Below are 22574 nucleotides of genomic sequence, written 5' to 3'. Positions count from 1 at the left end.
TAAAACCGTGCCCCGGGGGAAAACACTATTAATTCTGAATCATCTCTTTTGTTGCATTAAAAAAAATAGAAGAGAAAAACTTCACACGAGCCACTCAAGGTGTGCAGGCAGCTGTGTTTGTCAGGAAGGCAGAAGGAGTTGGCTTTGCTTTGGGGGAGGAGACGAGGTCCCACAGCACCCTCTGAGGGGAATATAAGGAGCTCCAGAGTGCAGCCTGGCCTGGTACCTCCTGCCAGCGTCTCTTGGGTTTGCTGAGAACTCACGGGCTCCAGCTACCTGACGATGACCACCACATTTCTGCAAACTTCTTCCTCCACTTTTGGGGGTGGCTCTACCCGAGGGGGTTCCCTTCTGGCTGGGGGAGGTGGCTTTGGTGGGGGTAGTCTCTATGGGGGAGGTGGAAGCCGAAATATCTCAGCTTCTTCTGCTAGGTTTGTGTCTTCAGGGTCAGGAGGGGGCTACGGGGGTGGCATGAGGGTCTGTGGCTTTGGTGGAGGGGCTGGCAGTGTTTTTGGTGGAGGCTTTGGAGGGGGCATTGGTGGGGGTTTTGGTGGTGGCTTTGGTGGTGGCGATGGTGGTCTCCTCTCTGGCAATGAGAAAATTACCATGCAGAACCTCAATGACCGCCTGGCCTCCTACCTGGACAAGGTACGTGCCCTAGAAGAGGCCAATGCTGACCTGGAGGTGAAGATCCGTGACTGGTACCAGAAGCAGGCCCCGACCAGCCCGGAACGCGACTACAGCCAATACTTCAAGACCACTGAAGAGCTCCGGGACAAGGTGAGTCCTCAGATGTCAAAGAGAGGGGAGCAGGTGGCTGGTACCCTGTATGTGGCTCTAATGTCGGTGTTACTGCTGACTCGAGGAAATCCTTTCCTGCCCAGGCAACGACTGTCTGGTGTGTAACCTCAGCAAATTTGGAATGCACCTGCTGTCCAGGTGCAGAGGCTAGTGCACATCTTCTCAACTTGGTGGTGCTGGGGGAGGAAGGGAGGGGTCTTGGGAGTCTGGTTAGGACCAACAGGGGCACAGGTGGGGGCAATTATAAAGAGCCAGGGGCAGTAGCTCACACCTGTAATCCCAGTGCTTTGGGGGGCCAAGGTGATAGGACTGCTTGTGTTCAGGAGTTAGAGGCTGCAGTGAGCTAATGACTGTGCCACTGTACTCCGGCCTAGGTGACAGAGTGAGAACCTGTATCTAATGGAAAAAACCAATAATTAAAAAAAAGAGCAGCTCGCCTTCCCTACCTCATGCACCCTGCAGGCTTCTGCATAAAGTATTCCTTCACCTCTTTGGCAAGAATGGGATTGGAGTGTGGCCTCATGAGTCCCAGATGCTAGAACCTCTTGTCTTTTCCTATAAAGAGACCTTTTGTGCCAAAAGTACTGTTGGGTCTTAGGAGACCTGGGAACTCATTACACATTCTGTCACCCACTCACTCACCTTTTTACTCCCTGAGACTGGGTTCTTCATTTGTAAAAGGCCTTCTTTAGCTGCCCTCCAGGTTGCTACTGGCTGGAATGTTCTGTAGATCCATGGCTGTGTCCAAGATGTGCAGGAGGCAGTGACCATGAGCTGTCCACAGGGGGGCTGGTGGAGTGTCTCTGAGAGGGCTATTGTCAGAGCTGACCACACCCCACTCCACCACTCTTCTGGGCAACCAATTCCCACAGGCAGTACTGCCTCCTTGGTCTTTCGTGCCCTGGAGACAAGGAGGGCAACTCCTCAGGTGTCTCAAGGAGGCTGGTATGGGACAAAACCAGAAGTGGACACTCAAGATGCGGCTGGACTCTGCCCACCCCAGAGGCCCTACAGATTTTTGTTGGTGGTGTCAGAGGGGTGATTGTCAGTGAGGGGCTGGCCTTGGGTGCAGAGTGGAGAGCAGCAAGGGAGAGAGAGGAGTCCTCTAGGCACCAACTCTGTCTCCTGCAGATCACGGCCACCACCATCGACAACTCCCGGGTCATCCTGGAGATCGACAACGCCAGGCTGGCTGCAGACGACTTCAGGCTCAAGTGCGCTCCCCCCTCCCTCTCCTCTTCCTGCGTTGCCCACTTTACTTGGCCTTCTCCTGGGTCTGACTCAGGCAGCCAAGACCCCTCCCACTTCCTTCTTTGGCCTCCCTCTCTCTCCTCAGGTATGAGAACGAGCTGGCCCTGCGCCAGAGCGTCGAGGCTGACATCAACGGCCTGCGCCGAGTCCTGGATGAGCTGACCCTGGCCAAGACTGACCTGGAGATGCAGATCGAGGGCCTGAATGAGGAGCTGGCCTACCTGAAGAAGAACCACGAGGAGGTGAGAGCTGGCCCCCATCACCCTTGAACCTGAGAGAGGTGGGGAACTTCTTCCCAAAACGCACTTAAATTGCCCAGAGGGAAAGACAGCGGCTCCAGGAAGCCCTCCCAGATTTTCGCGAGATTAAGTCGGTGGGAGGCAGAGTGGGGCTGCTGGTACTTCCTCATCGTTGGCCTGGGGCTTAGTGGTTCAGAAACACCCCCAAACCCCAAAACCAGGTGTCCTCATGGAGAGGAAGGGGCACTGACCTGTGGTAGCCCAGACCCACAGCCAGGCCAGGTGGCCAGTACGAATGACTGACTTCCTCATTGGCTTTGTGAGCTCACATCAGGGCCCTACAGTCTCGGGGTCCTCCCTTTGGTAGGACCTAGAGCAGCAGAGAGCTCCTCAGAGTTGAGGGGTCCATGTGACCGAACCTCTTCATGTGCAATAGGGAACATCGGTTGGGGTGCGTTAGGGGCAGAGCCAGGATTGGCATGTGGGACCCCAGACTCAGGTTTCTCTTCTGCTCTCCGTCTCTAAATGGGCCCCTCCCACCCTGCAGGAGATGAAGGAGTTCGGCAGCCAGCTGGCCGGCCAGGTCAATGTGGAGATGGACGCAGCACCGGGCGTGGACCTGACCCGCGTGCTGGCAGAGATGAGGGAGCAGTACGAGGCCATGGCGGAGAAGAACCGCCGGGATGCTGAGGCCTGGTTCTTCAGCAAGGTGGGCCTGATCTCCTGCCCTGCCCTGCCTGCCCCAGCTCCCTGAGTCTCCGAGGAGGCCCCGGGACTCACTTCTCTTGTGCATGATCTGCAGACTGAGGAGCTGAACAAAGAGGTGGCCTCCAACACAGAAATGATCCAGACCAGCAAGACGGAGATCACAGACCTGAGACGCACGATGCAGGAGCTGGAGATAGAGCTTCAGTCCCAGCTCAGCATGGTACAGCCACCCTCGCCTCATCCCAGCCTCTCGGGTGGTAGAAGCTCCCACCCTTCCTGGCTAGTTAAGCCTTGGAGTTCTCAAGCCCCCTCAAGAGGTGGTTCCCTGAACTCCATTCAGTGCCCCCTCCCCGCTTGCCCTCAGTGGCTTCCTTTCTAGTCTGATGTGTCTATGCATCTGTCACTCCTCCAGAAAGCTGGGCTGGAGAACTCGCTGGCTGAGACAGAGTGCCGCTATGCCACGCAGCTGCAGCAGATCCAGGGGCTCATCGGTGGCCTGGAGGCCCAGCTGAGTGAGCTCCGATGCGAGATGGAGGCTCAGAACCAGGAGTACAAGATGCTGCTTGACATAAAGACGCGGCTGGAGCAGGAGATTGCCACCTACCGCAGCCTGCTGGAGGGCCAGGATGCCAAGTAGGCGCCTGGGCACCGGGGCAGGAGTGATGAGGGCTGCTTGTGGCTGCGGAGCATGGTCATCCTAAGGGAATGGCAGGATGTCCCTAAGCAGCCTTGAGGGGCTGTGAAAAGAGAACTGAGCAAGGAGGGAGGATCTGGACTCTGCACTCTGGTCCTTGGCTGTTACCTGGGGCAGGTCACTTCCTCTCTCTGGATCCATGTTTCTTCTGTAAATGATAGAGGCTGGGCTAGTGGTAGTGAAGATCTAGTGCTCATTCCATTCTCTGCATGAAATAGATGGGTATTCTTGTAGTTCACAATTTGGACAGGGCTCGGTGGCTCACACCTGTAATCCCAGCACTTTTGGGGGTCCGAGGTGGGTGGATCACTTGAGGTCAGGAGTTAGAGACCAGCATAGCCAATATGGTGAAACCCAATCTCTACTAAAAATACAAAAATTAGCCAGGCGTGGTGGCGGGTGCCTGTAATCCCAGCTACTGGGGAGGCTGAGGCACAAGAATCACTTGAACACGGGAGGCAGAGGTTTTAGTGAGCCGAGATCGTGCCATTGCACTCCAGCCTGGGCAACAGAGCAAGACTCCGTCTCAAAAACAAAACAAAACAAAACAAAAAACCCCCGAAAAACAAAAAAAACAAAACAAAACAAAAAAAAGATTCTGTCTACTTGGGGGTAGCAGGCCTGGATGCGTTAGCAGGATGTCCCACCTCTAGAGGGGTCAGGTGTGTGGGTGGCGGTGGTGTAGGGTCTGAAGAGGACTGCATAGCATCTACATGAGCTTCCCTTAGAGACACCTGAGCTTGTGCCCTTTGCTTAAATCAGCTTCTTTCTTTCTTTCAGGATGGCTGACATTGGCATCAGGGAAGGTAGGAAGGGCCTCACTCCTCTGGTATGGGGTGGGGAGGGGAGATGTTGAAGCCACCACTCCCTTCGGAATAGGGAGGAAGGAAAAAGAGCCCAAACATCCCATTAGGTGGGAACATTCCCGTTCCATTAGATGCCTCTTCCCCGGTGGGACCTCCTGTCAGCCCCAGGTGAGATTGGGGCTGGTGATTTATTGAGAAACTTCCGGGTTGAGTAGGCTTCGTTCAGGGCCTGTCTCTCCCCAGGCCCCATCTTCATACACTTCCAATAAGATGCCCACAATTCATCCCCCTTCACGTGCAGCTTGAAAAGCCCTGACATTGTTGTCCCTGCTGGGCATACCTGCCATTGCCACTGCCTGTCTCTGTGATGAGCAATTCAACACCAGATCTCTGGCAGCTCTTGAGGGATTGGCCAGTGGCCATTCTCAGGGCTGCTGTCTAGTTTTCCCAGAGCCTCGCCAAGGTCCTGGCCACCTTGGGAGAGAGGGGAGGTTCCCCCACTCTAAAGCCTGCTCCTTCTCTCTCTAGCCTCTTCTGGAGGTGGTGGTAGCAGCAGCAATTTCCGCATCAACGTAGAGGAGTCAGTGGATGGAAAGGTGGTTTCTTCCCGCAAGAGAGAAATCTAAGTGCCCATTGCAGGAGAAACATCCCTTGCCACTCCCCACTCTCATCAGGCCAAGTGGAGGACTGGCCAGGGGGCCTGAACGTGCAAACTCCAGTCCCCGCCTTCAGAGAGCTGAAAAGGGTCCCTCGGTCTTTTATTTCAGGGCTTTGCATGCGCTCTGTTCCCCCTCTACCTCTCCCCGCCTTCTTTAGAGCAAGGAGGTGCAGAAGCAGCTGCGTTGTGTAACAAGCTCATTTGTATGGTGTCTGTTCATGCAATAAAGAATTACTTTTCCTTTTGCAAATATCTCTTGGTAGTATATCCATTTTTTGTTGATGGGGTCCTGGTTGGCCTCTGACCTCTGAGGAGACCCAGGGTCCACGTGGTGACATCTCCCCCTACTTTGGTCTCTTCCCTGCATGGCCACAATTCTTCTGGGTACCCAGGGCACTGGTGGCTGGGGCAAACATAGTGCTACTCAGGTGATTTGCTCTTCTGGGTCACCATGGGGTGACCAGGGAAGTGAAGGTGGGAAGGTTCCCTAAGAACAGTTTGGTGTACCCAGCACAGAACTCGACACATCTTATAATTATGAATATTTACCAAGTGACTGATTGCATTGATTGCCTTGGTTCACCACCCCATGACTGGCATGATGCCACACACACTCACCCAGGGGGCTTATTTAATCCTCACCATTGTAGGTGGTCGGGATTTATTATTTCCACCTTAGAGATGAGGTCACTGGAGGCAGAGAGAAAAATGACTTGCCCCGGGCCTTGTGGATGGATGATAAGCAGCAGGGCTGGGTCTAGGCCTATATCCATAGGATTCCAAGACCAGGGCTGGTTCTAGGACCCCAGGCCCTCTCACAGCCTGCTGCCAGGACCCTGCTGCTTGCTTCTGACCCTCACCACATGTGCTGCTCCAATCTCCCCTCCTTTCTAGCCAGGCATAACTGACCTCCAGAGTGGACAAGCCAGTTCCCAACTTGATCCCCCTGCAGGCTGTCCCCCATCCCCACTGAAGCTGATGCCTGCTCCCAAAAGGCACTTATATTGCCCAGAGGGAAAGACACCAGTTCCAGGAAGCCCTCCTAGATTTTCCCAAGATTAAGTTGAAAGCAACGTCAACCCCTCTTACCCTCCTTAATCCAAATCCTGCTCCGGCTCCCCATCCCTGGCAACTCCACCGCAGTCCTGCTAGAGCAGTGGCATCCATGCACACATTGTTTGTGGCCTCTGGTCTCAGGCTGTTTTCTTTGAGCTCTTGGATTTATCATCCCTAACAGAGGGCGAAAATGAGGAAGCAGAGAACTCTGGGTGCAGAGGCTGGGCTGACTCAGGCCCTGGGGTGAGGATTGGGGGTGGGGAGGGAGAACCGGTTTCTCGGTCTCACTGGGAAGAGCAGATTGGAGGTGCTTCTGTTCTTTGGAGAATCTGATATTTTGGGGGAAGGGTCAAGCCCTCTGAGAGGGTCCCCATGTGTCTTGTTGTGCAAAGCCCCTTCCCCACAAACCCTGGTTGGAGATAAAGTGGTGCCTGCTCTTAAAGATAAAGAATAAAGATAAAGAATGTGCCTCCTGAGAACACACACAGGCGAGACTCCCCCGGGGCTGGAGGAAGGAAACGGAATTTAGCGAGTGTCTATGATATGTCAGGCCCTGGGTTGGGCCTTCCGGGATGGCGTCTCATTAACTCTTAAAACAGCTCTTTAAGTTAGTATCAGTCTTCAGCGTCAGTTTCAGAAGAGGAAACTGAGGCCTGGAGAAGTTTAGTAACCTGAATGAGGTCACAAGCCAGGAAATGGTGAAGCTGGGTCTGGGACTGGTCGCTCTGATTCCAGACCTTCGCTTTGCCCTTTAAGTCGTGACGTGACAGAAGCTGCAACACTCTTCTTAAGAGGTATGCTAACTAAAAATCTAAAACCTGTCTTTTTTTTTTTTCTTTTTTTTTTTTTTAAGAGGCCAAGTCTCGCTCTGTTGCCCAGGCTGGTCTCAGCTCCTGGCCTCAAGTGATCCTCCTACCTCAGCCTCCCGAGTAGCTGGGATTATAGGAGTGAACTGCTGCACCCGACAGAAACCCATTTCTTAACCTCTGCGGGCAGCATGCCAAATGCCATACAGTCATTAAGGTCAGAAAGATTGTCCTCACGCCTAACCATAGTCTCTCATGCTGTGGTTTAAGTTCACCCTGACACCCAAACCATTAGCTGCCAGATCCCCCACGTCCTGGGAACAGTCAGTCTCCTTCCCACCTCTCTTCGGTCCCTGGCAGTGGAAGCTGGTGGCCTGGTTGCTGCTTCTGCCTCACTGGCCTTCAGGCCTCTGTCAAGAGGTCTCAGGCCTTCCAAGCAGCCGGCAAAGGGTTTTCTCAGCCTTTAGTTTCCAAAACTAACAACCTCTGTGAAAGGTGCAGAGAGGCAAGGTGACTTCGCCTATGGGCTGCGTCCGGCGCGCCTTCTCTCTGGGCCAGACTCTGGCTTGGGGGTAGGAGGAAAATCTCCTATCTCCCTGAAGTACCTATTTCTGCTTTCCTGGGATGCCTGGAGGGGCTGTCAGAGAAATCCTTGGAACTTGCCAAGTCTCATCCCCAGCCTGACCCTGGAGTGAGACACCCGCATCCAGGGATGGCTCATGCCCTGCTGAGCCTTTAAGTAGTCTCTGGGCAGAAAGGGTGCACCTTCTGACTGCCCTGGGCTGAGGTCAGGCTTGGTTTCCAGCCAATCAGAGAAGCAGGCAGTGGGCGATGCCCCACCCTTCTTCCCACAGAGAGATGGCTGCTTTCCGACCAGAGATTAGGGCCTTGGGTGTGTCCTCTGCTCAGGCTGGGCTTCCTAGACCAGGCATAAGACTTGCTTGCCGCTATCTCCCTGAGGACTGCGGCTGGCCCCTGCCTCTCTCTGGGTTTCAGTTTCCCCATTTTTCACCTGGGAGTCTGGCTGGACAAGATGATCCTGAGGGTCTCTATGAGATGATCTGTGTCCTGGGACCTCGGAAGGGAGCCTGTGACAGCAGGGACTGTGTTCAGTGTCTTCACTGCTGAATTCTCAGTGCGAGTGCTAAATAAATACTCGTTTAATGCGTGAACTTGCTTCTCCTTTGCTTTTTCCTGCCTTAGACATTCATCAGTATGCTGGGCATGTGCCCACCTGTTGACCACCTGGTCACCTGTCCCTCCATGGGCAGCTGGCAGCACAGGGGGAAATAAGCAGCAGACAGCTTTTCTCCTGCAATTTTTTTTTTCTATTACTACCTATGGCTCTCCTGAATTGGAGCCGGGGTGACCCCACTGGATACCACTCACCTTTGCCAATCCTCACCTAAAGCCAGGGGACAAAATATCCCTGAAACAGCATCTCAGACATTTATCCTGAGCTTTCCTGTGCCACGAGCAGGATTTGCGGGTATATTCAGCAAAGGTCCCATCCTCAGGGAACCTGATATGGCGTGGGAGAAATAAACTAGGAAATTCACCTCCTCCCATTTGCCTGCTTGCTGTGGGCGCCGTGCTGGCTGTAGGGACCAGAAAGGGAAGGGAAGCAAAGTAATGTGTCCCTGCCGGGTGGAGGCTCAGAGGAATCTTGACAGGTCACTGAGCAATGCTAACCTTGCATTTCCTCATTTGTAAAAGGGAGGCAGTAGCAACCTCCCGCCTGCCCAGCACCTCCCGTGTCTCAGGTCTTTGAGGAACCTGGAATATTAACTCATCCAGTACCCATTTTTCAGTGGTGACTACTGAGGCCCTGAGAGGTTGAGTGACTTTCCCAAGATTACACAGCGAGTCGGTGGCGGATGGAGGATTGAAACTCAGGTCTACCTTGTCCAAAGCCCTTGCTGAGCTCACTGGGTATCTGAGAAACCAGTGGTGGTGTAAAAAGGATTTTAAAAAGTTGGGTGCTGTAGAAATGCAAGAGCCTAAGGCATTGAGCTTCAGCCTTGAAAGACTTCTGAGTGGTGCTGTGCCCAGCAGGCATCTCTGAGGAGTGGGAGCTGCCCAGAGGGCCTGGGGTGACTCTCTGGGGAGGGGTTGCCTTTCAAGAGAGGCCTCTTCCCTGTGGAGGAGACTTGAGACCCTTTTTGAGGTTGGTCAGTCGTCCTGGATTCTGGGTCCCTTGGAGTCCAAAGAGAGAGGTGCCTGATCCAAGCAAGGAATTCCAGATTAGAATCTGAGTGACAGGGTTGAAGCCTCACCTCTGCAGATAAACAGTCTAATGACTGTGGACAAATCTTTGAGAATCAGAGACTCAGAAAGGCGACTTGCTGAAGGAAACTTAGAAATCATTTCAATGTAAGGCCCACGATGGGCTGGTGGTGCGGCTGGAAATTCATGCACTTTTCCCCTCTTATTCCTGAACCTCTTATTCCTGAATTCTGGGCCTTGGCATTCTGGGCCTCAGTTTCCCCACAGGTGACATGAGGGGGTTGGATGAGAAAGTTCCTACAACAGTTTTGTGCTGAATGAGCACTCCCACGGGCCCCCAAGCTTTGGAGCTCAGACCAGGAACAGACAGCAGGCAGGCCGCTCCATCAGGCCATCAGCTGCTCAGGCCTAGCTACGGCAGGAAGCAGGACGGTCCACCATCCCGGCCTGGATTGACAGGTTGGCCCGAGAAAGGGAAAGGCCGTAGAAGATACCCTTGCTTGGACGGCGATGGTGCCCCCACTGGCCTGAAAGGGGCCTACCATGGACACAATTGCACTTTCGAGTTTGGGAAACGTGTTTAACCTTGCTGAGCCTCAGCTTTCTCACCTGAGAAAAGGGTACAATAAAAACAGTAGAGTGGCTTTGAGGACCGAACGAGATTACGTCTGCGGAGTGTTTAACACAGGCTTCAATAAATGTTAGCTAGTGTTATTTTTATTATCTTTTAACATATATAGAATGAGAATATAGAAAAAAACCCTACTTTTTCCTATCTATACCTACGCTCAACATAGAACAGTTCCGTGACCTCCCACCAAACCATCCTCTGAAACCAACTGGGTGTCCTAGAAGTCAATGCTATTCTGACACTAACTGTAGTTAGCATGGACCCCACAGATTAGGGGCTCAGTCCCACCAGGCTGCCCCCACAGCCAACTTCAGATGCCAATTGCAAAGAGTAGGTCCCCAGGTGACCCACAACTTCTGTCTGACTTGGCTATAAATCACCACAAGGGGTTGATGACCCGCTTCTCGGGTTCAATAATTTGGTAGCACAGCTCGCAGAACCCAGGAAAGCAGTGTACTTATTGTTGCCAATTTATGACAAAGGGTGTTTTAAAGGCTCAAAATGAACAGCCAGATGAAGAGATACACAAGGCGAGGTGCAGAGGTGTCTTGAGAGCAGGAGCGTCTGTCCTTGTGAAGCTGGGGTGCACCATCCTCCTGGGACACGGATGTGTTCTTGCTCACCAACCTGGAAGCTCTCTGAACCTCATAGTTCAAGGATTTGTATGGAGGCTTCATCACATAGCCATAGTCAATTACAAACTCAGTGTCGGGCCCCTCTCCCCTTCCCAGAGGACCAGGGATGGGGTGGGCTGAAAGTCTTTGTGGTGAGCAACCTCCCTCCGGGAGCCCAGCCAAGAATCACCTCATTAGTACAGAAGATGCTCCTTTCACTAGGAGATTCTAAGGGAGTAAAAGTTCTATGTCAGAAACTGGGCTCAAAGACTAAATATTAGAACAAAGATGCTCCTAGCACCCTTATTTATTACTCACCCTTATTACAAGGGTTTCAAGAACATTCAGAGATCATACATCTGAATTCACAGCAAGGCTGCTGAGATGTCATCAGGTTAGAGAGGGCCAGAGGCCAGGTCTAAATCTTGCCTTCTTGGTGTCCTTGGATAAGTGACTTTTCCTCCCTGAACCTTGGCTGCCTCGTCTGTAAAACGGGGCTGATTTAAACCCTCTCCCTTTGTGAGACTCAGTGACAGCGTGTGAAGCCTAGCCTTGCTTGCAGGGGGTACTCATGAATGCAATTTTGCCGCTCCTTCCCTTGAAACGTTACTGGGAGGAGACTGCAGTCATTGGGTTTCTTGTTGTTGTTGTTTTTGCTAAAAAGCAAAGCAGAAAGCTTAAGACGAGGTAGCAGTGCCTAAGCCCCAGTGCTCTCTCCTTCTTCTATTAGGACCAGGATGGAAATAGGAAAAAAAGATGGGTCCCTGGTTGGATGTCTGCCCAGCTTCCTCCCAGAGGGCTCTGGGATTCACTGCAGGTTGGAGGAAGGCAGTCCTGTGTCAGGGCATTACAAGTCCCCGCTAAGCAGGGAGGGGCTGTGCCCTGACCCCACGAAGGGAAGAATGTTATGGGCCACTCCGTGTTTGTGTTACTGGGGCTTTGGAGGATCTGTGGCATTGTTACTCTAAGAGGCGTTGGCCTGAACCTGCTTGTCAGCCCTGGGAGGTTTGGGGCATTGTTACCCCAGGCCTGGCAGGTTCCATTAATCACCCTCTTGTCAGTTTTGATCCTCTACCGAGAGAGCAAGAGCTCCTGCTTTGGGCTGAATCACCTCTTTTCAGAGCGAGAGCTGAGCCATCAGCTTGGGCAGGAGGGCTGGGCAGGGTCAGGGGTCAGCCCGAATCCCTGGCCTCGCCAGGCTGTTAGAACACTGGCAACGTGCCCTGGCTCTGTCCCTGCTGATACCCCTGTGGGAAGCACAGGCCCGCTTCTCTCCCCCAGAAAACAAAGGCCCAGAAAGCCCTGACTCAGATTTCTCCTTTCTGGTCTTGCTGAATCAGTGAAGGGGGTTCCAGGAGAACCTCATGCCTGTGCCACCCCACCCAGCCCCTGGCCTGGTATCATCCAGAACGTTGTGGCTGCTGTGGTCCAGAAAGCTGATCCCAAGATGCCATCCACAGCAACCCTGGCCCCTTGGTGAGTGGGGACTGGGAGTCTGAGTTCAGGGTCCTCCATTGTCAGCCCTGGAATGGAGGGCCTTCTAGCCTGGCCTCACAGATGCCATCTGAGGTCCTTTCCTCCCAGCCTGAACGGGGAAGCTGCCTCTGGCAGGGTTCTTACATAGTCCCTGAGTTTCTCAGCCACATCTCAGGATCCTAAGCAGAGACCCTGGTCCCAGGTCCTGTGTCACATCCTCTTATGTGGCCTCTTGATCAAACACTCACAGATTGGGACAGACCTCATATGACTAGCGTACTAGAAAGGACCCTGCTCACGTTATTACAGGGCCATCTTCCTGGACATGGCTGTGCCCTAAAGCAGTTAGTGTCATGGAGTGATTCAACCTGAGCGCCAGACCGACCCAGGACATATCAACCTCAACACTATTGATATTTTGGGTCTGATAATTCTTTGCTGTGGGGACTGTCTTGCACCTTATAATATGTTTAGCAGCATCCCTGGTCTTTAGCTATCAGTAGTACCCCCAAGTTGTGACAACCAAAATGTTCCTAGACATTATCAAACGTCCTCTGGGAAGCAAAGTAGCCTCTAGCTGAGGACCTCTGAACTTGTCTATGGGGACAGAAGCTGGAAGAGTGGTTACATCAGGGGTGTGGAGTCAGGTAATTGACTGGGAAAAGGCACAAGGACATTTATGGAACGCTGGGAATGTCCTGGGTGGTGTTTACACAGGTAGTGCATACCCATGCATGACATCAAGCTGGACACGTGACCTATACATTTTACTGTATGAAAAATGTACCTAAAAAAAATGTGCCTTAGTGTCAGACAGAACCAGACTTGGATTTCAGTCCTGATTCTGCCCTTAAGGTTCATTTTCCTCATGTGTAAATGGGGGCAATAGTAGGACCCTCCTCCTGGGGCTGCTGTGAAGGTTAAATGAGACGACGAGTATAAAGTAGCTTCACCTGGTTCCTGCCTATGGTGAGGGCTCTGAGAATATTCGCTATGATAATGCACAGGGCCACTTCCTCTTTCCCCGCCTGAGTTTCCACAGCTGTGTCTGATGGCCCCTAAGATCCCTCTGTCACTGTGACTTTTTCTGATGGCCTGGGAGGTATCAGTCTAAATACTTTCAAGGCAGTCTAAATACTTTATCAGTCTAAATACTTTCAAGGCAGTTGATTCTATTGGACCAAGCCAAGTTTGTCATCAGAGTTGCTGGGGCCCCTGGAGTAGATGAAGTCCTAAGAAGAACTCAGGACATCCCAGTCAGAAGTTTTAGGTATAGAAAAAAGGAAGGTCGAGGGCTACGGTGATCTTGGAAAGCACAGAGCCACTCTGCAGCCACCACTTTCCTTGCAGAAGCTCCTGGCAGGCGTCTGCATCTCAGGTCCCGTTCAATACTGGGTGGGGCTCAGAGCCTGCAGAGTGAACTCCTTAAGTGGAGGTGAAACAGAATTCACTTGTCAAAAGGGCAGTCTCAGGCAGAATGCTGTCCCCTCTGAATCATTCCTTTTGTTAAGGATTAAAAAAAAGCCATCCCCAAAAGGCACAACCCACCCTGGAGAGAGCAGAGATAACTAAGCTTGTGGGAAACAGAAGTGTAGTTGGCACCAAGTCAGAGGGTGGGGAAGGGAGGAGAGACGATATCCAGCCCCCGTGGAGGTGTATAAAAGGTGTCCACTCCGGGGAAGAGCCACAGTCCTCAGCCCAGGCCAAGCAAGCTTCTGTCTGCACCTGCTCTCAATCCTGCTCTCACCATGAGCCTCCGCCTGCAGAGCTCCTCCGCCAGCTATGGAGGTGGTTTTGGGGGTGGCTCTTGCCAGCTGGGAGGAGGCCGCGGTGTCTCTAGCTGTTCAACTCGGTTTGTCTCTGGGGGATCAGCTGGAGGCTACGGAGGCGGCGTGACCTGTGGCTTTGGTGGAGGGGCTGGTAGTGGCTTTGGAGGTGGCTACGGAGGTGGCCTTGGAGGTGGCTTTGGTGGGGGTTATGCTGGTGGCTTTGTTGATTTTGGTGCTTGTGATGGTGGCCTCCTCACTGGCAATGAGAAGATCACCATGCAGAACCTCAACGACCGCCTGGCTTCCTACCTGGAGAAGGTGCGCGCCCTGGAGGAGGCCAACGCCGACCTGGAGGTGAAGATCCGTGACTGGCACCTGAAGCAGAGCCCAGCTAGCCCTGAGCGGGACTACAGCCCCTACCACAAGACCATTGAAGAGCTGCGGGACAAGGTGAGCCCTTGGAAGCTGGGGAGGGGTCCTCCATGCAGGGCAGAGCCTCCAAGGCCAAGAAACACAGTGTTGTGGGGGACCAGGTGTGGATAGAATTCACATCCTTCTTGCAGGGGAAAAGCCTACTCTTTTACTACTGAGAGTCTCTATCTCTGATGGACTTTCTCATGCCACAACTCCCCAAATGCGTTTTCTCTCATTATTCATTTTTATGATTGTTATTACTCATGTCAGTTTTTCTACTGCTTTCCAGACAGTTATGTTATTCATGAGTCGATCTCTATAATCCTAACCTACTGAGTTATCTGGAAACATGACAGGTTTAAAAGCCACTAAGAATGCGGGAAATCAATAGAGAAAGAGAGACATGTTCATTCATTGCCCTGGGAATAATTGTTTACTTTGTAGGGGTCCCATTCAAACTGGTATTCTCAATTGGCGATGGCCAAGGTTGGGGAGAGAGAGGCAGAGGCTTAGTCTGTGCTGAGCCTGGGTGCCCTTTGTCAAGCCCTGTCTGTTGTGCTGTGATATCAGCCTATTGGAGCAGAAATCGACCAGCCTGGGCTGAGTCCCGGCCATATGGAGTAGGCTTTCAGTGCTTTGGAATATAAACATTTAGACAATAAATTCAAATGGATGGGAATATTTGTTGGATTTCCCCACCACTCAGCGGGGAGGTCAGCTCCAGCAAAGTGATTGTGAGATATGTGGCACCAAACTGAGTCCCTCCTGACTTTCAGGGGAGGGATCTCAAGACAGTGGCCTAGGGAGGGTGCTAGTCTGAGGCTGCTGAGACATGACGAACCAAAGATGTTCTCAGCAGGTCGTTCTTCAGAAATGTACTCCCTGCATCTTCCCCAGGGTGCTCAGACATGGAATATTAAAGTGATAGAAACGACTGAAGGGGATACAGCCCCAGCCCTCACTTTACAGAAGAGCAATGGAGGCCCAGAAGGAGATGCTTTGTCCCAGCTCACAGGACAGTTTAGAGGCAGAGCCCCATGGGAACCAGGTCCTGCCCATGTTTTCCCAGGCCACCTCCTCAAGCACATGGACCCCCCCAGAGTAAGCTTGTCTAACCTGCGGCCAGTGGGCTGCATGTGGCCCAGGACGGCTTTGACTGAGGCCTAAAACAAATTTATAAGCTTTCTTAAAACATTATGAGGTTTTTCTGCCAATTTCTTTTTAGCCCATCAGCTATTGTTAATGTTAGCGTATTTTAAGTGTGGCCCAAGACAATTCTTCTTCTTCCAGTGTGGCCCAGGGAAGCCAACAGACTGGACACCCATGCCCTAGAGGTAACTTTCTTCTGCATTTTGTAGATCCTGACCGCCACTATTGAAAACAACCGGGTCATCCTGGAGATTGACAATGCCAGGCTGGCTGCGGATGACTTCAGGCTCAAGTGAGTTTTTTTTTTTCCCTCCTTCTCCTTTCCCAGGAGTCTCTTAGTTTAGACAAAAGCCCATCTGACCAATGACATTGGAGCATCCCAGGAGTGAAGGTCTAGAAGTATTGGAGTCCAGTGCAGGGGTGGGGGGAGTGTTTCGTATCATTTATGTCTTGCTTTTTCAAAAAACATTTTTTTTTTTTCACTATTTTAGGTATGAGAACGAGCTGGCCCTGCGCCAGAGCGTGGAGGCTGACATCAACGGCCTGCGCCGGGTGCTGGATGAGCTCACCCTGTCTAAGACTGACCTGGAGATGCAGATCGAGAGCCTGAATGAGGAGCTGGCCTACATGAAGAAGAACCACGAGGAGGTGAGCGGGGATTGCTGGCTGCTCTGGGCTGAGCCACCTCCAGTGAGAAGGAGGAGCCCTCCCCTGCAGCTGGACACAGTCCTCCACTGTAGGACCTGGAAGCACTTTCCAGAACACTCTGCCAGCACTCAGAGCCAAGGAGAGGGAGGATGTGGAGCCTCACACATCTTCCTTTCCCATCCCCACAGGAGATGAAGGAATTCAGCAACCAGGTGGTCGGCCAGGTCAACGTGGAGATGGACGCCACCCCGGGCATTGACCTGACCCGCGTGCTGGCGGAGATGCGGGAGCAGTACGAGGCCATGGCAGAGAGGAACCGCCGGGATGCTGAGGAATGGTTCCACGCCAAGGTACCCGGCCCTCCCACCCCACATAGCCTTATCCCATATAGCCGGGGAGCTGGGCGGACGCAGCCTCTTGGTCAGGCAGCTTGAGCTGAGCTTCCCCATCACCTTCTTCCTGCTTGCATTTCAGAGTGCAGAGCTGAACAAGGAGGTGTCTACCAACACTGCCATGATTCAGACCAGCAAGACAGAGATCACGGAGCTCAGGCGCACGCTCCAGGGCCTGGAGATTGAGTTGCAGTCCCAGCTGAGCATGGTATGCCTGCGGCCTCCTGCCCAGTGGCCACCACCTCTAGGTTTCTCTCTGGCCTGGCTCCCCCTGTAACTTCTTCTCTGTGGCTCCACCAGAAAGCCGGGCTGGAGAACACCGTGGCGGAGACGGAGTGCCGCTACGCCCTGCAGCTGCAGCAGATCCAGGGGCTCATCAGCAGCATCGAGGCCCAGCTGAGCGAGCTCCGCAGCGAGATGGAGTGCCAGAACCAGGAGTACAAGATGCTGCTGGACATCAAGACGCGGCTGGAGCAGGAGATCGCCACCTACCGCAGCCTGCTCGAGGGCCAGGACGCCAAGTAGGTCCTCTCCAGCCTCTTTCTTAGGATAGTGACTGCAGGACCCTTGGGTGTCACAGCAGGCAGCGCCTTAGAGATCCACCCCCTCATGTCAGAGAGGAGACCCCTCACTGAGTTTACGGGACATTTCCTTGGTAGGCTGCAAGGTTAACACCTTTAAACTTTCGGATTCTGGCCTCTGAGTTCGACTGGAGGGAATAGAGACCGTGGAGGGAACATCTGATATTGGAAAAATATGAGCTTGGATTCAGCTCAGCTGAACAAAGCTATTACTATGGTGCTTTAACAGCCTTTAGACCCTTAGCAGAGATCAAGCCACCTTGTAGGCTCAGGGCTCAGGTGGAGGGTTGTGGGTTTGGGTGATCCAGAGGGAGGACGAACGCCCTGAATCTTGTGGCTAATAATATCTCCCCTAGAGACCTCTCAGACAGACAGACAGGCAAGACAGACAGGCACCTGATGCTGCTGTCTCTTGAGCTGGGGGCACAGCTAGGAGGCACTAGAGTCTAGCCCAGGGGCTCCAAGTGACAAGCCGAGGCACTCCCCCAGAGGAACAGGTAGGCACCTGCCCTCAGTTACCCTCTGCTCATGGCCACCTCTCTCCTTTCTCCCAGGATGACTGGTGTCCCTTCCTCAGCAGGTAAGGGAACAGCCCCATGGAGTCGGGGGAGGCGGAGTTAGGCTCCTGTTCACTGCCCCAATGGGGGTGGGAGCTGGCGGGGAGGGAGGGAGCCAGTGCTAGGCTCTCCAGTGTAGGGGGGTGGAGAGCTGGGGTGGAAGTGGTCATTTGCTCATTGATTTTCCTTTTGAAATTGATGGCTCTGCCCCATAGAGCTATTGGGCTGTCTTGGCAAGAGCCATCTTTGGGGACGATAGAGTCCCCATCCATGAACCACCTGACTAATGAGGAGTTTGCGAGCCCTCCTGGGGGGTCCTGCCCTGGCCTGAGGTGGGTCTCCTCCAGCCTGAGCGTGTTTTGTCTCCCGTTTCCCAGGAAGCGTCAGCCCCCGAAGCACCTCTGTTACCACAACTTCCAGTGTCTCTGCTACCACCACCTCTAATGCCTCTGGCCGCCGCACTTCTGATGTCCGTAGGCCTTAAATCTGCCTGGTGTCCCCTCCCTCTGTCTTCAGCACCCAGAGGAGGAGAGAGCTGGCAGTTCCCTGCAGGAGAGAGGAGGGGCTGCTGGACCCAAGCCTCAATCCCTCTGCTTTCAGGACCCCACATCCCGACTGTCTCCTGAGGATGGGCCCTCTGTGCTCTTCTCTTCCCATTGGATCTCTCTCCTCTGTGACCTGGATACTCTTTGGTTTCTCAACTTCTCTACCCCAAAGAAACGATAATTCAATAAAGTTTCCTGCCTTTCTGCAAACGTATTTTTGATTCTGGCCTGGTTTCTGAGGTGGCCCCTGCTAGGGCCCTGGTTTAGGGGGTGAGGGGGACACAGCTGGACGGAGCAGCTAATCCAGACAAGGACAGGCCTAGGGAGTTTTCTATCTAGGAAGGACAGACACAGGCCCATGGGCCACCTGAGCACACAGGCACAACAGCAGCAAACAGAGGACACAGGCACCTCACAGACGATGGTGTCCAGCAGACATGGACAGATGGAACACACCAGAGGCAGCGCAGGGGCACGTGAGCCAGTTCAACAGCCTGGCAGATGAGGATGTTCAGTGAGAACAGCAGCGATGTGCTGATAGTGGAGTCAAGGGTGGGGGAAATGTGGGTGTCAAGTACAGAGGCCTCTGGGGCAGGCTGCAAGGGGCCGGTGAAGGGGTGATCTGGGGAGAAGGAGGCCCAGGCCCCACCTGCTGCCTCCCTGCTTCCTGCAGAGCGTGTTTCTTCTCCGGCAAATGGCTCCCTGTTGGCCTGAGGCATCCACTCCTAATGTCCTCCCTGGCCCACCGCTAGGTCCCGCCACTCCCAGCCACTCCTGGGACCAGCTCCCTGGCCAGCCGCTGCACTAACCTGGCCCCTTCTCTCTGCACTCCCCGCTCTCTCCCTGCCCCTCTGGCTGCCCCTGTTCTGATTTGCAGCCTCCTCTTGCTCTGCTCACTCCTTACACGTTGACTCGCCCCCTGGATTCTAGTGTGGGTGTTCTTCTCTTTTTCCTCTTCACTGTCCCTGCGGGTCATCCAGGACATGCCCATGGTTACAGTTGCCCATATGTTCTGAAAACGCCCAAACTTGAATCTCCGCTGAGGTCCCTCCCAGTCTCAGACTCCCATTGTCAACTGCGAGCCAGACATCACCTCCTTCAATCCACCCATGCAAAAGAGCGCCCATCATCCTCCTAGATCTGGTCCTTCCTTGCCCTTTATCCTGGAGAACCTGAAAAGCTGAGCCAGGAGCCCGGATCCTGGCCTTGTCTCTCTCCCTCACCCCCTTCACAAGGCTTCCCATGGACACTGCATTAGTCATAACGTCCTTTCTCGTCCTAACTATGGGCATGTGGGCACAGCCTCCTTGCTGGCCTCCCTGCCTCCATGCTCCACACTCCAGCGGGGGTGATTACTGGAAACTGAGTCTTCTTCTCAGCTTAGAGACACCCCAACCGCTCCCTGCTGGTCACTGAGGAAAGCCTAGACTCCTCGCCCGTCTCCCGGTCCTGGTGGTGCAGCTTCTTCTGGCCTCTCCCCAGCTCTGGCTCCTACACTAGCCTCCCTCACCCACCTCAAATTCCTGCCACCCCAAAGTGCCCTCGAGGAAGTAGGCAGGTGGCTGGGCACCCTGGGGATTTTGTTCAACGAGAGACCTCCATCTGACCCAACCTTCCTCTCTCCTTTCTCTCCACACTCCTGTCTTGGTTTTATTGGAGACTACCAACTTTTATTCAAAATTCAGATGAGATGGACACCCCCTCCTTTGCAGCACCCGGCTGAGGTGGGGCACAGTTGGGTGTTCACATGTGTGTGCCCATCTGTCCTAGCACTGACAGTGTGCTCTAAGGGGCAGGGCTGCGCCTTCCTCCAAGGGGGGTCTGTCATCCAACGGAGTGCAGGTGGGCTCCGTCAGGGCTGAGGAAAGGCAGAGATGAATGAACAAACTGGGGAAATGCCCCTCCAGTGCCATTTGATTTTTGTCATGGGGCTTAAGGCAGAGGGTAGATGGAGCTCCGGCACCCTGGCCATCTGCCCCCTTCCTCTGGCACCATCCTCATATTCCCTCCCCTCCCCTCTGCTGCTCCCTGTGTGGTTTATTCTCCCCCTTCCTTGTCTTCCTTCTCTTCCCCCACCTCAAGCCTGGGTATGGGCTGCACGCACTTGTCTTATTCACACAGCGGTTGCTCAGACATGCCTGGCACAGCTTGCTAAACCAGCAGAAAGGTGTCCACCCTCCACCATTCCAAATCCCACCCCAGACCCCGCCACCCGCACGACAGAACAAGGTGGGGCTCCACTCAAGTTCACGTGCCTGGAACGGCGCCAGGAGCTAAGGCGTCAAAGAGAAACAGGACGTGCCCTTGCTCCCGGCACCTTTTAACGTTTTTTGTAACCTATTTGGTCAGCAGCTATCTATTGAGTGACAGCTGTATACCAGGCACTGTATGGGGTCCCGGAGAAAGAGAGGCAGATGAAAGGAAGCCTCTGTCTTCAAGGAGTCCATGGATTAACAGGAAGGTAGGAGGAGACACCCACACCAATGAACTGTCACAGTCTTCACAACTCTGCTCAGGTTTCATCGTTTGCTCTAGGTCTTCTCTGGTCTTCCCCACCGATCCCAGCAAGACCCTGTGCTGTCAGCAATGACTGGAGTGCAATGTTCATGGAGCCTAGAGCCACAGGGACCTGATTTGCATTTGTAATCCTGGGCAAGTTACTCAACCTTCCTGGCCTCACTTCCTCATCTGCTAAGTCTTCCTTCCTCATAGGTTAATTAAAGTCCAAGTGCTCTGAACAGTCACTAGTGCACAGTAAGTGCTCAGTAAACAAGATACCTCTGGTCATGATCTTTCTGGTTCTCTTTTCTAAGCTATGCGTTCCTTCTGGGTAGGGCCAATTTCATTGTCAGTCTCATCCTCATACCTAGAATGTTATAAGGGCTGAATGGAGAAATGAGGGAATAAATAGATACAAGCCATGGGAAATGAAAGTTGTTAGTAAGCATTGTACAGAGGGCACAGGAGCCCCTACCCTAGACTGAGAGAGGGGCCTGGGGTCTCAATGCTGAACTACCCTGGCTGCTCCAAGGCACCATGGGGTCCAGATCCCAGGGCTTACAGGGCCTGGAGCAGCCTCTCTTCCTCAGACCCTGGGCAAGGCTATTTAGGGGCAGCCCTCTCATTCTCTGAGCTAGTTTTGCAGAACATGGTGGGGGTGAGGGTAGTTGCCCATGAGAGCAGTGACATGAGCTGCACTCTAGGCCCAGTGGGGACTCTGGCCTGAGAGCCTTTCACCCAGACCCCAGGGAGGACACTGAGAAGCTGGGCCCCATCTGGGGACCTCTGTGGCCCCATCAGGAATCCCGGGGAAGCTCAGAGGGCAGGCCAAGAGCAGGTGTTTCTGCCAAAGCTACCGCAGGAGCCTTCCCGAGTTGGGAATAGAAGGTGGTCATCTTGGCTCTATGGTCAGAAGGGTGGCAGAGGTGGTGGGTGGTGAATCCACTTCATTCTCCCTGGGACTCAACTCTTTATCAGGTGTGGGGCGGCCATTCAAACGAGGGCAGATTTATCAGGCCTGCTGGGTTGACCTTCCCAGGGTTGACCTACATGCCACGCCCATGCCAGTCTCACACTGATGCTTCCCAGTGCTGTGGCTATGAGGAAACAGCCCCTTTGCAATGGCACCTGGCTAATCTCCATGCCAGTGATTGTTTGTGAATGAGGCCATGTCAGCACAACAGATGCTGGAATGAAAGAGATAATGGAAAGGGGGACACAGTAGCATATCCTTTATTCCCATCCTTTCTTTCATTTCATCTTTACAGCAATCCCATGAATTGGCGCAGCTGTGCCCATTTTACACATGGAAAGACTGAGGTCTGGACAGGGTCAAAGACCTGCCCAGCGGGAGAGCTGGGACCTGTGGTTCCAATGTGCTTTCCAAGACTGGGGCTGGTCCTTTGCCAAGGGTCAAGCATTCAGCTCCAGGAATCTGGGGGGAAAGGCGAGGCTCTCTCCCAGATCCCAAAGCCTAGGGGATGAAGGAATCAAGCCTGCGATATTCCTGGGGTGTCTTGGCACCTCAGAGCCTGGTCAGGCACTGGAGGGAGGAGGGCAGCGGGTGGCCCACACAGGTGGAGACACATGGCGCTGTTCTGTGACTCCTGGCATTTCAGCCACTTCCTCCTCACCCTGAGCAGCAGGCACCTCCCTCTCTTCCAGGCTCCACCCTGGGGAATGAGCCAGGTTGCTGCCCTCCTCAATGCGGTGGCTGTCCTGCCCAGGCCCTGCAGGGGGCAGGCTCACCCCAGAAAGCAGGTCAGTGCCTCGATGGCCATGTGCTGGGACACAGGGTGGAGGGGCTGGCCCCTAGACCCAGTCCTGGCCGGGCCTGATCTCAACATGGGGCCCCAGCTGGGCCCTTGACAAGCAGGCTGTGGCTGCAGGCATGTTCTAGGCCTGAGACCCCCTTGGTGCCTATTCCCCCTCTGTGTTGGGTGATAGCTTTGAGGATCCATAGTAGATCCTGAGTCCCAGCCAAAGGAAGCCCTAGGGGAGGATTAGGAAGCGAAGTCATAGCAGGCGGTACAGGGCGATGGGTGTGATGGACT

General features: G+C 53.7%; 2 protein-coding genes across 2 annotated transcripts; both read left to right on the top strand.

The window, feature by feature from the left end:
- The first annotated feature begins 219 nt into the window (after positions 1-219).
- Positions 220-5409, top strand: KRT15 (keratin 15). Its single transcript, XM_005584182.4, has 8 exons — positions 220-780; positions 1933-2015; positions 2138-2294; positions 2839-3000; positions 3094-3219; positions 3412-3632; positions 4474-4499; positions 5028-5409. The coding sequence occupies exons 1-8, from the start codon at positions 283-285 to the stop codon at positions 5123-5125; spliced, it is 1371 nt and encodes a 456-aa protein (XP_005584239.3). The 5' UTR covers positions 220-282; the 3' UTR covers positions 5126-5409.
- An 8243-nt stretch (positions 5410-13652) lies between these two features.
- On the top strand, positions 13653-18235 carry KRT13 (keratin 13). Its single transcript, XM_005584180.4, has 8 exons — positions 13653-14185; positions 15508-15590; positions 15790-15946; positions 16135-16296; positions 16421-16546; positions 16639-16859; positions 17474-17499; positions 17854-18235. The coding sequence occupies exons 1-8, from the start codon at positions 13715-13717 to the stop codon at positions 17958-17960; spliced, it is 1353 nt and encodes a 450-aa protein (XP_005584237.3). The 5' UTR covers positions 13653-13714; the 3' UTR covers positions 17961-18235.
- Positions 18236-22574: the final 4339 nt, after the last annotated feature.

This window comes from Macaca fascicularis, chromosome 16 (assembly GCF_037993035.2).
Source record: "Macaca fascicularis isolate 582-1 chromosome 16, T2T-MFA8v1.1".
Taxonomy (NCBI): domain Eukaryota; kingdom Metazoa; phylum Chordata; class Mammalia; order Primates; family Cercopithecidae; genus Macaca; species Macaca fascicularis.
The sequence above is the reverse complement of the archived record's forward strand: the minus strand, read 5'-3'. Positions and strand labels throughout refer to the sequence as shown.

What these genes read in the sequence shown, in the direction of transcription:
- KRT15 (XM_005584182.4), top strand. Translation starts at nt 283, where the DNA reads ATGACCACCACATTTCTGCAAACTTCTTCCTCCACTTTTGGGGGTGGC. An exon ending in GCAGACGACTTCAGGCTCAA is followed by an intron (nt 2,016 to 2,137) that starts GTGCGCTCCCCC and finishes CTCTCTCCTCAG; the next exon opens with GTATGAGAACGAGCTGGCCC. An exon ending in TTCAGTCCCAGCTCAGCATG is followed by an intron (nt 3,220 to 3,411) that starts GTACAGCCACCC and finishes TCACTCCTCCAG; the next exon opens with AAAGCTGGGCTGGAGAACTC.
- KRT13 (XM_005584180.4), top strand. Translation starts at nt 13,715, where the DNA reads ATGAGCCTCCGCCTGCAGAGCTCCTCCGCCAGCTATGGAGGTGGTTTT. An exon ending in GCGGATGACTTCAGGCTCAA is followed by an intron (nt 15,591 to 15,789) that starts GTGAGTTTTTTT and finishes TCACTATTTTAG; the next exon opens with GTATGAGAACGAGCTGGCCC. An exon ending in TGGTGTCCCTTCCTCAGCAG is followed by an intron (nt 17,500 to 17,853) that starts GTAAGGGAACAG and finishes CCCGTTTCCCAG; the next exon opens with GAAGCGTCAGCCCCCGAAGC.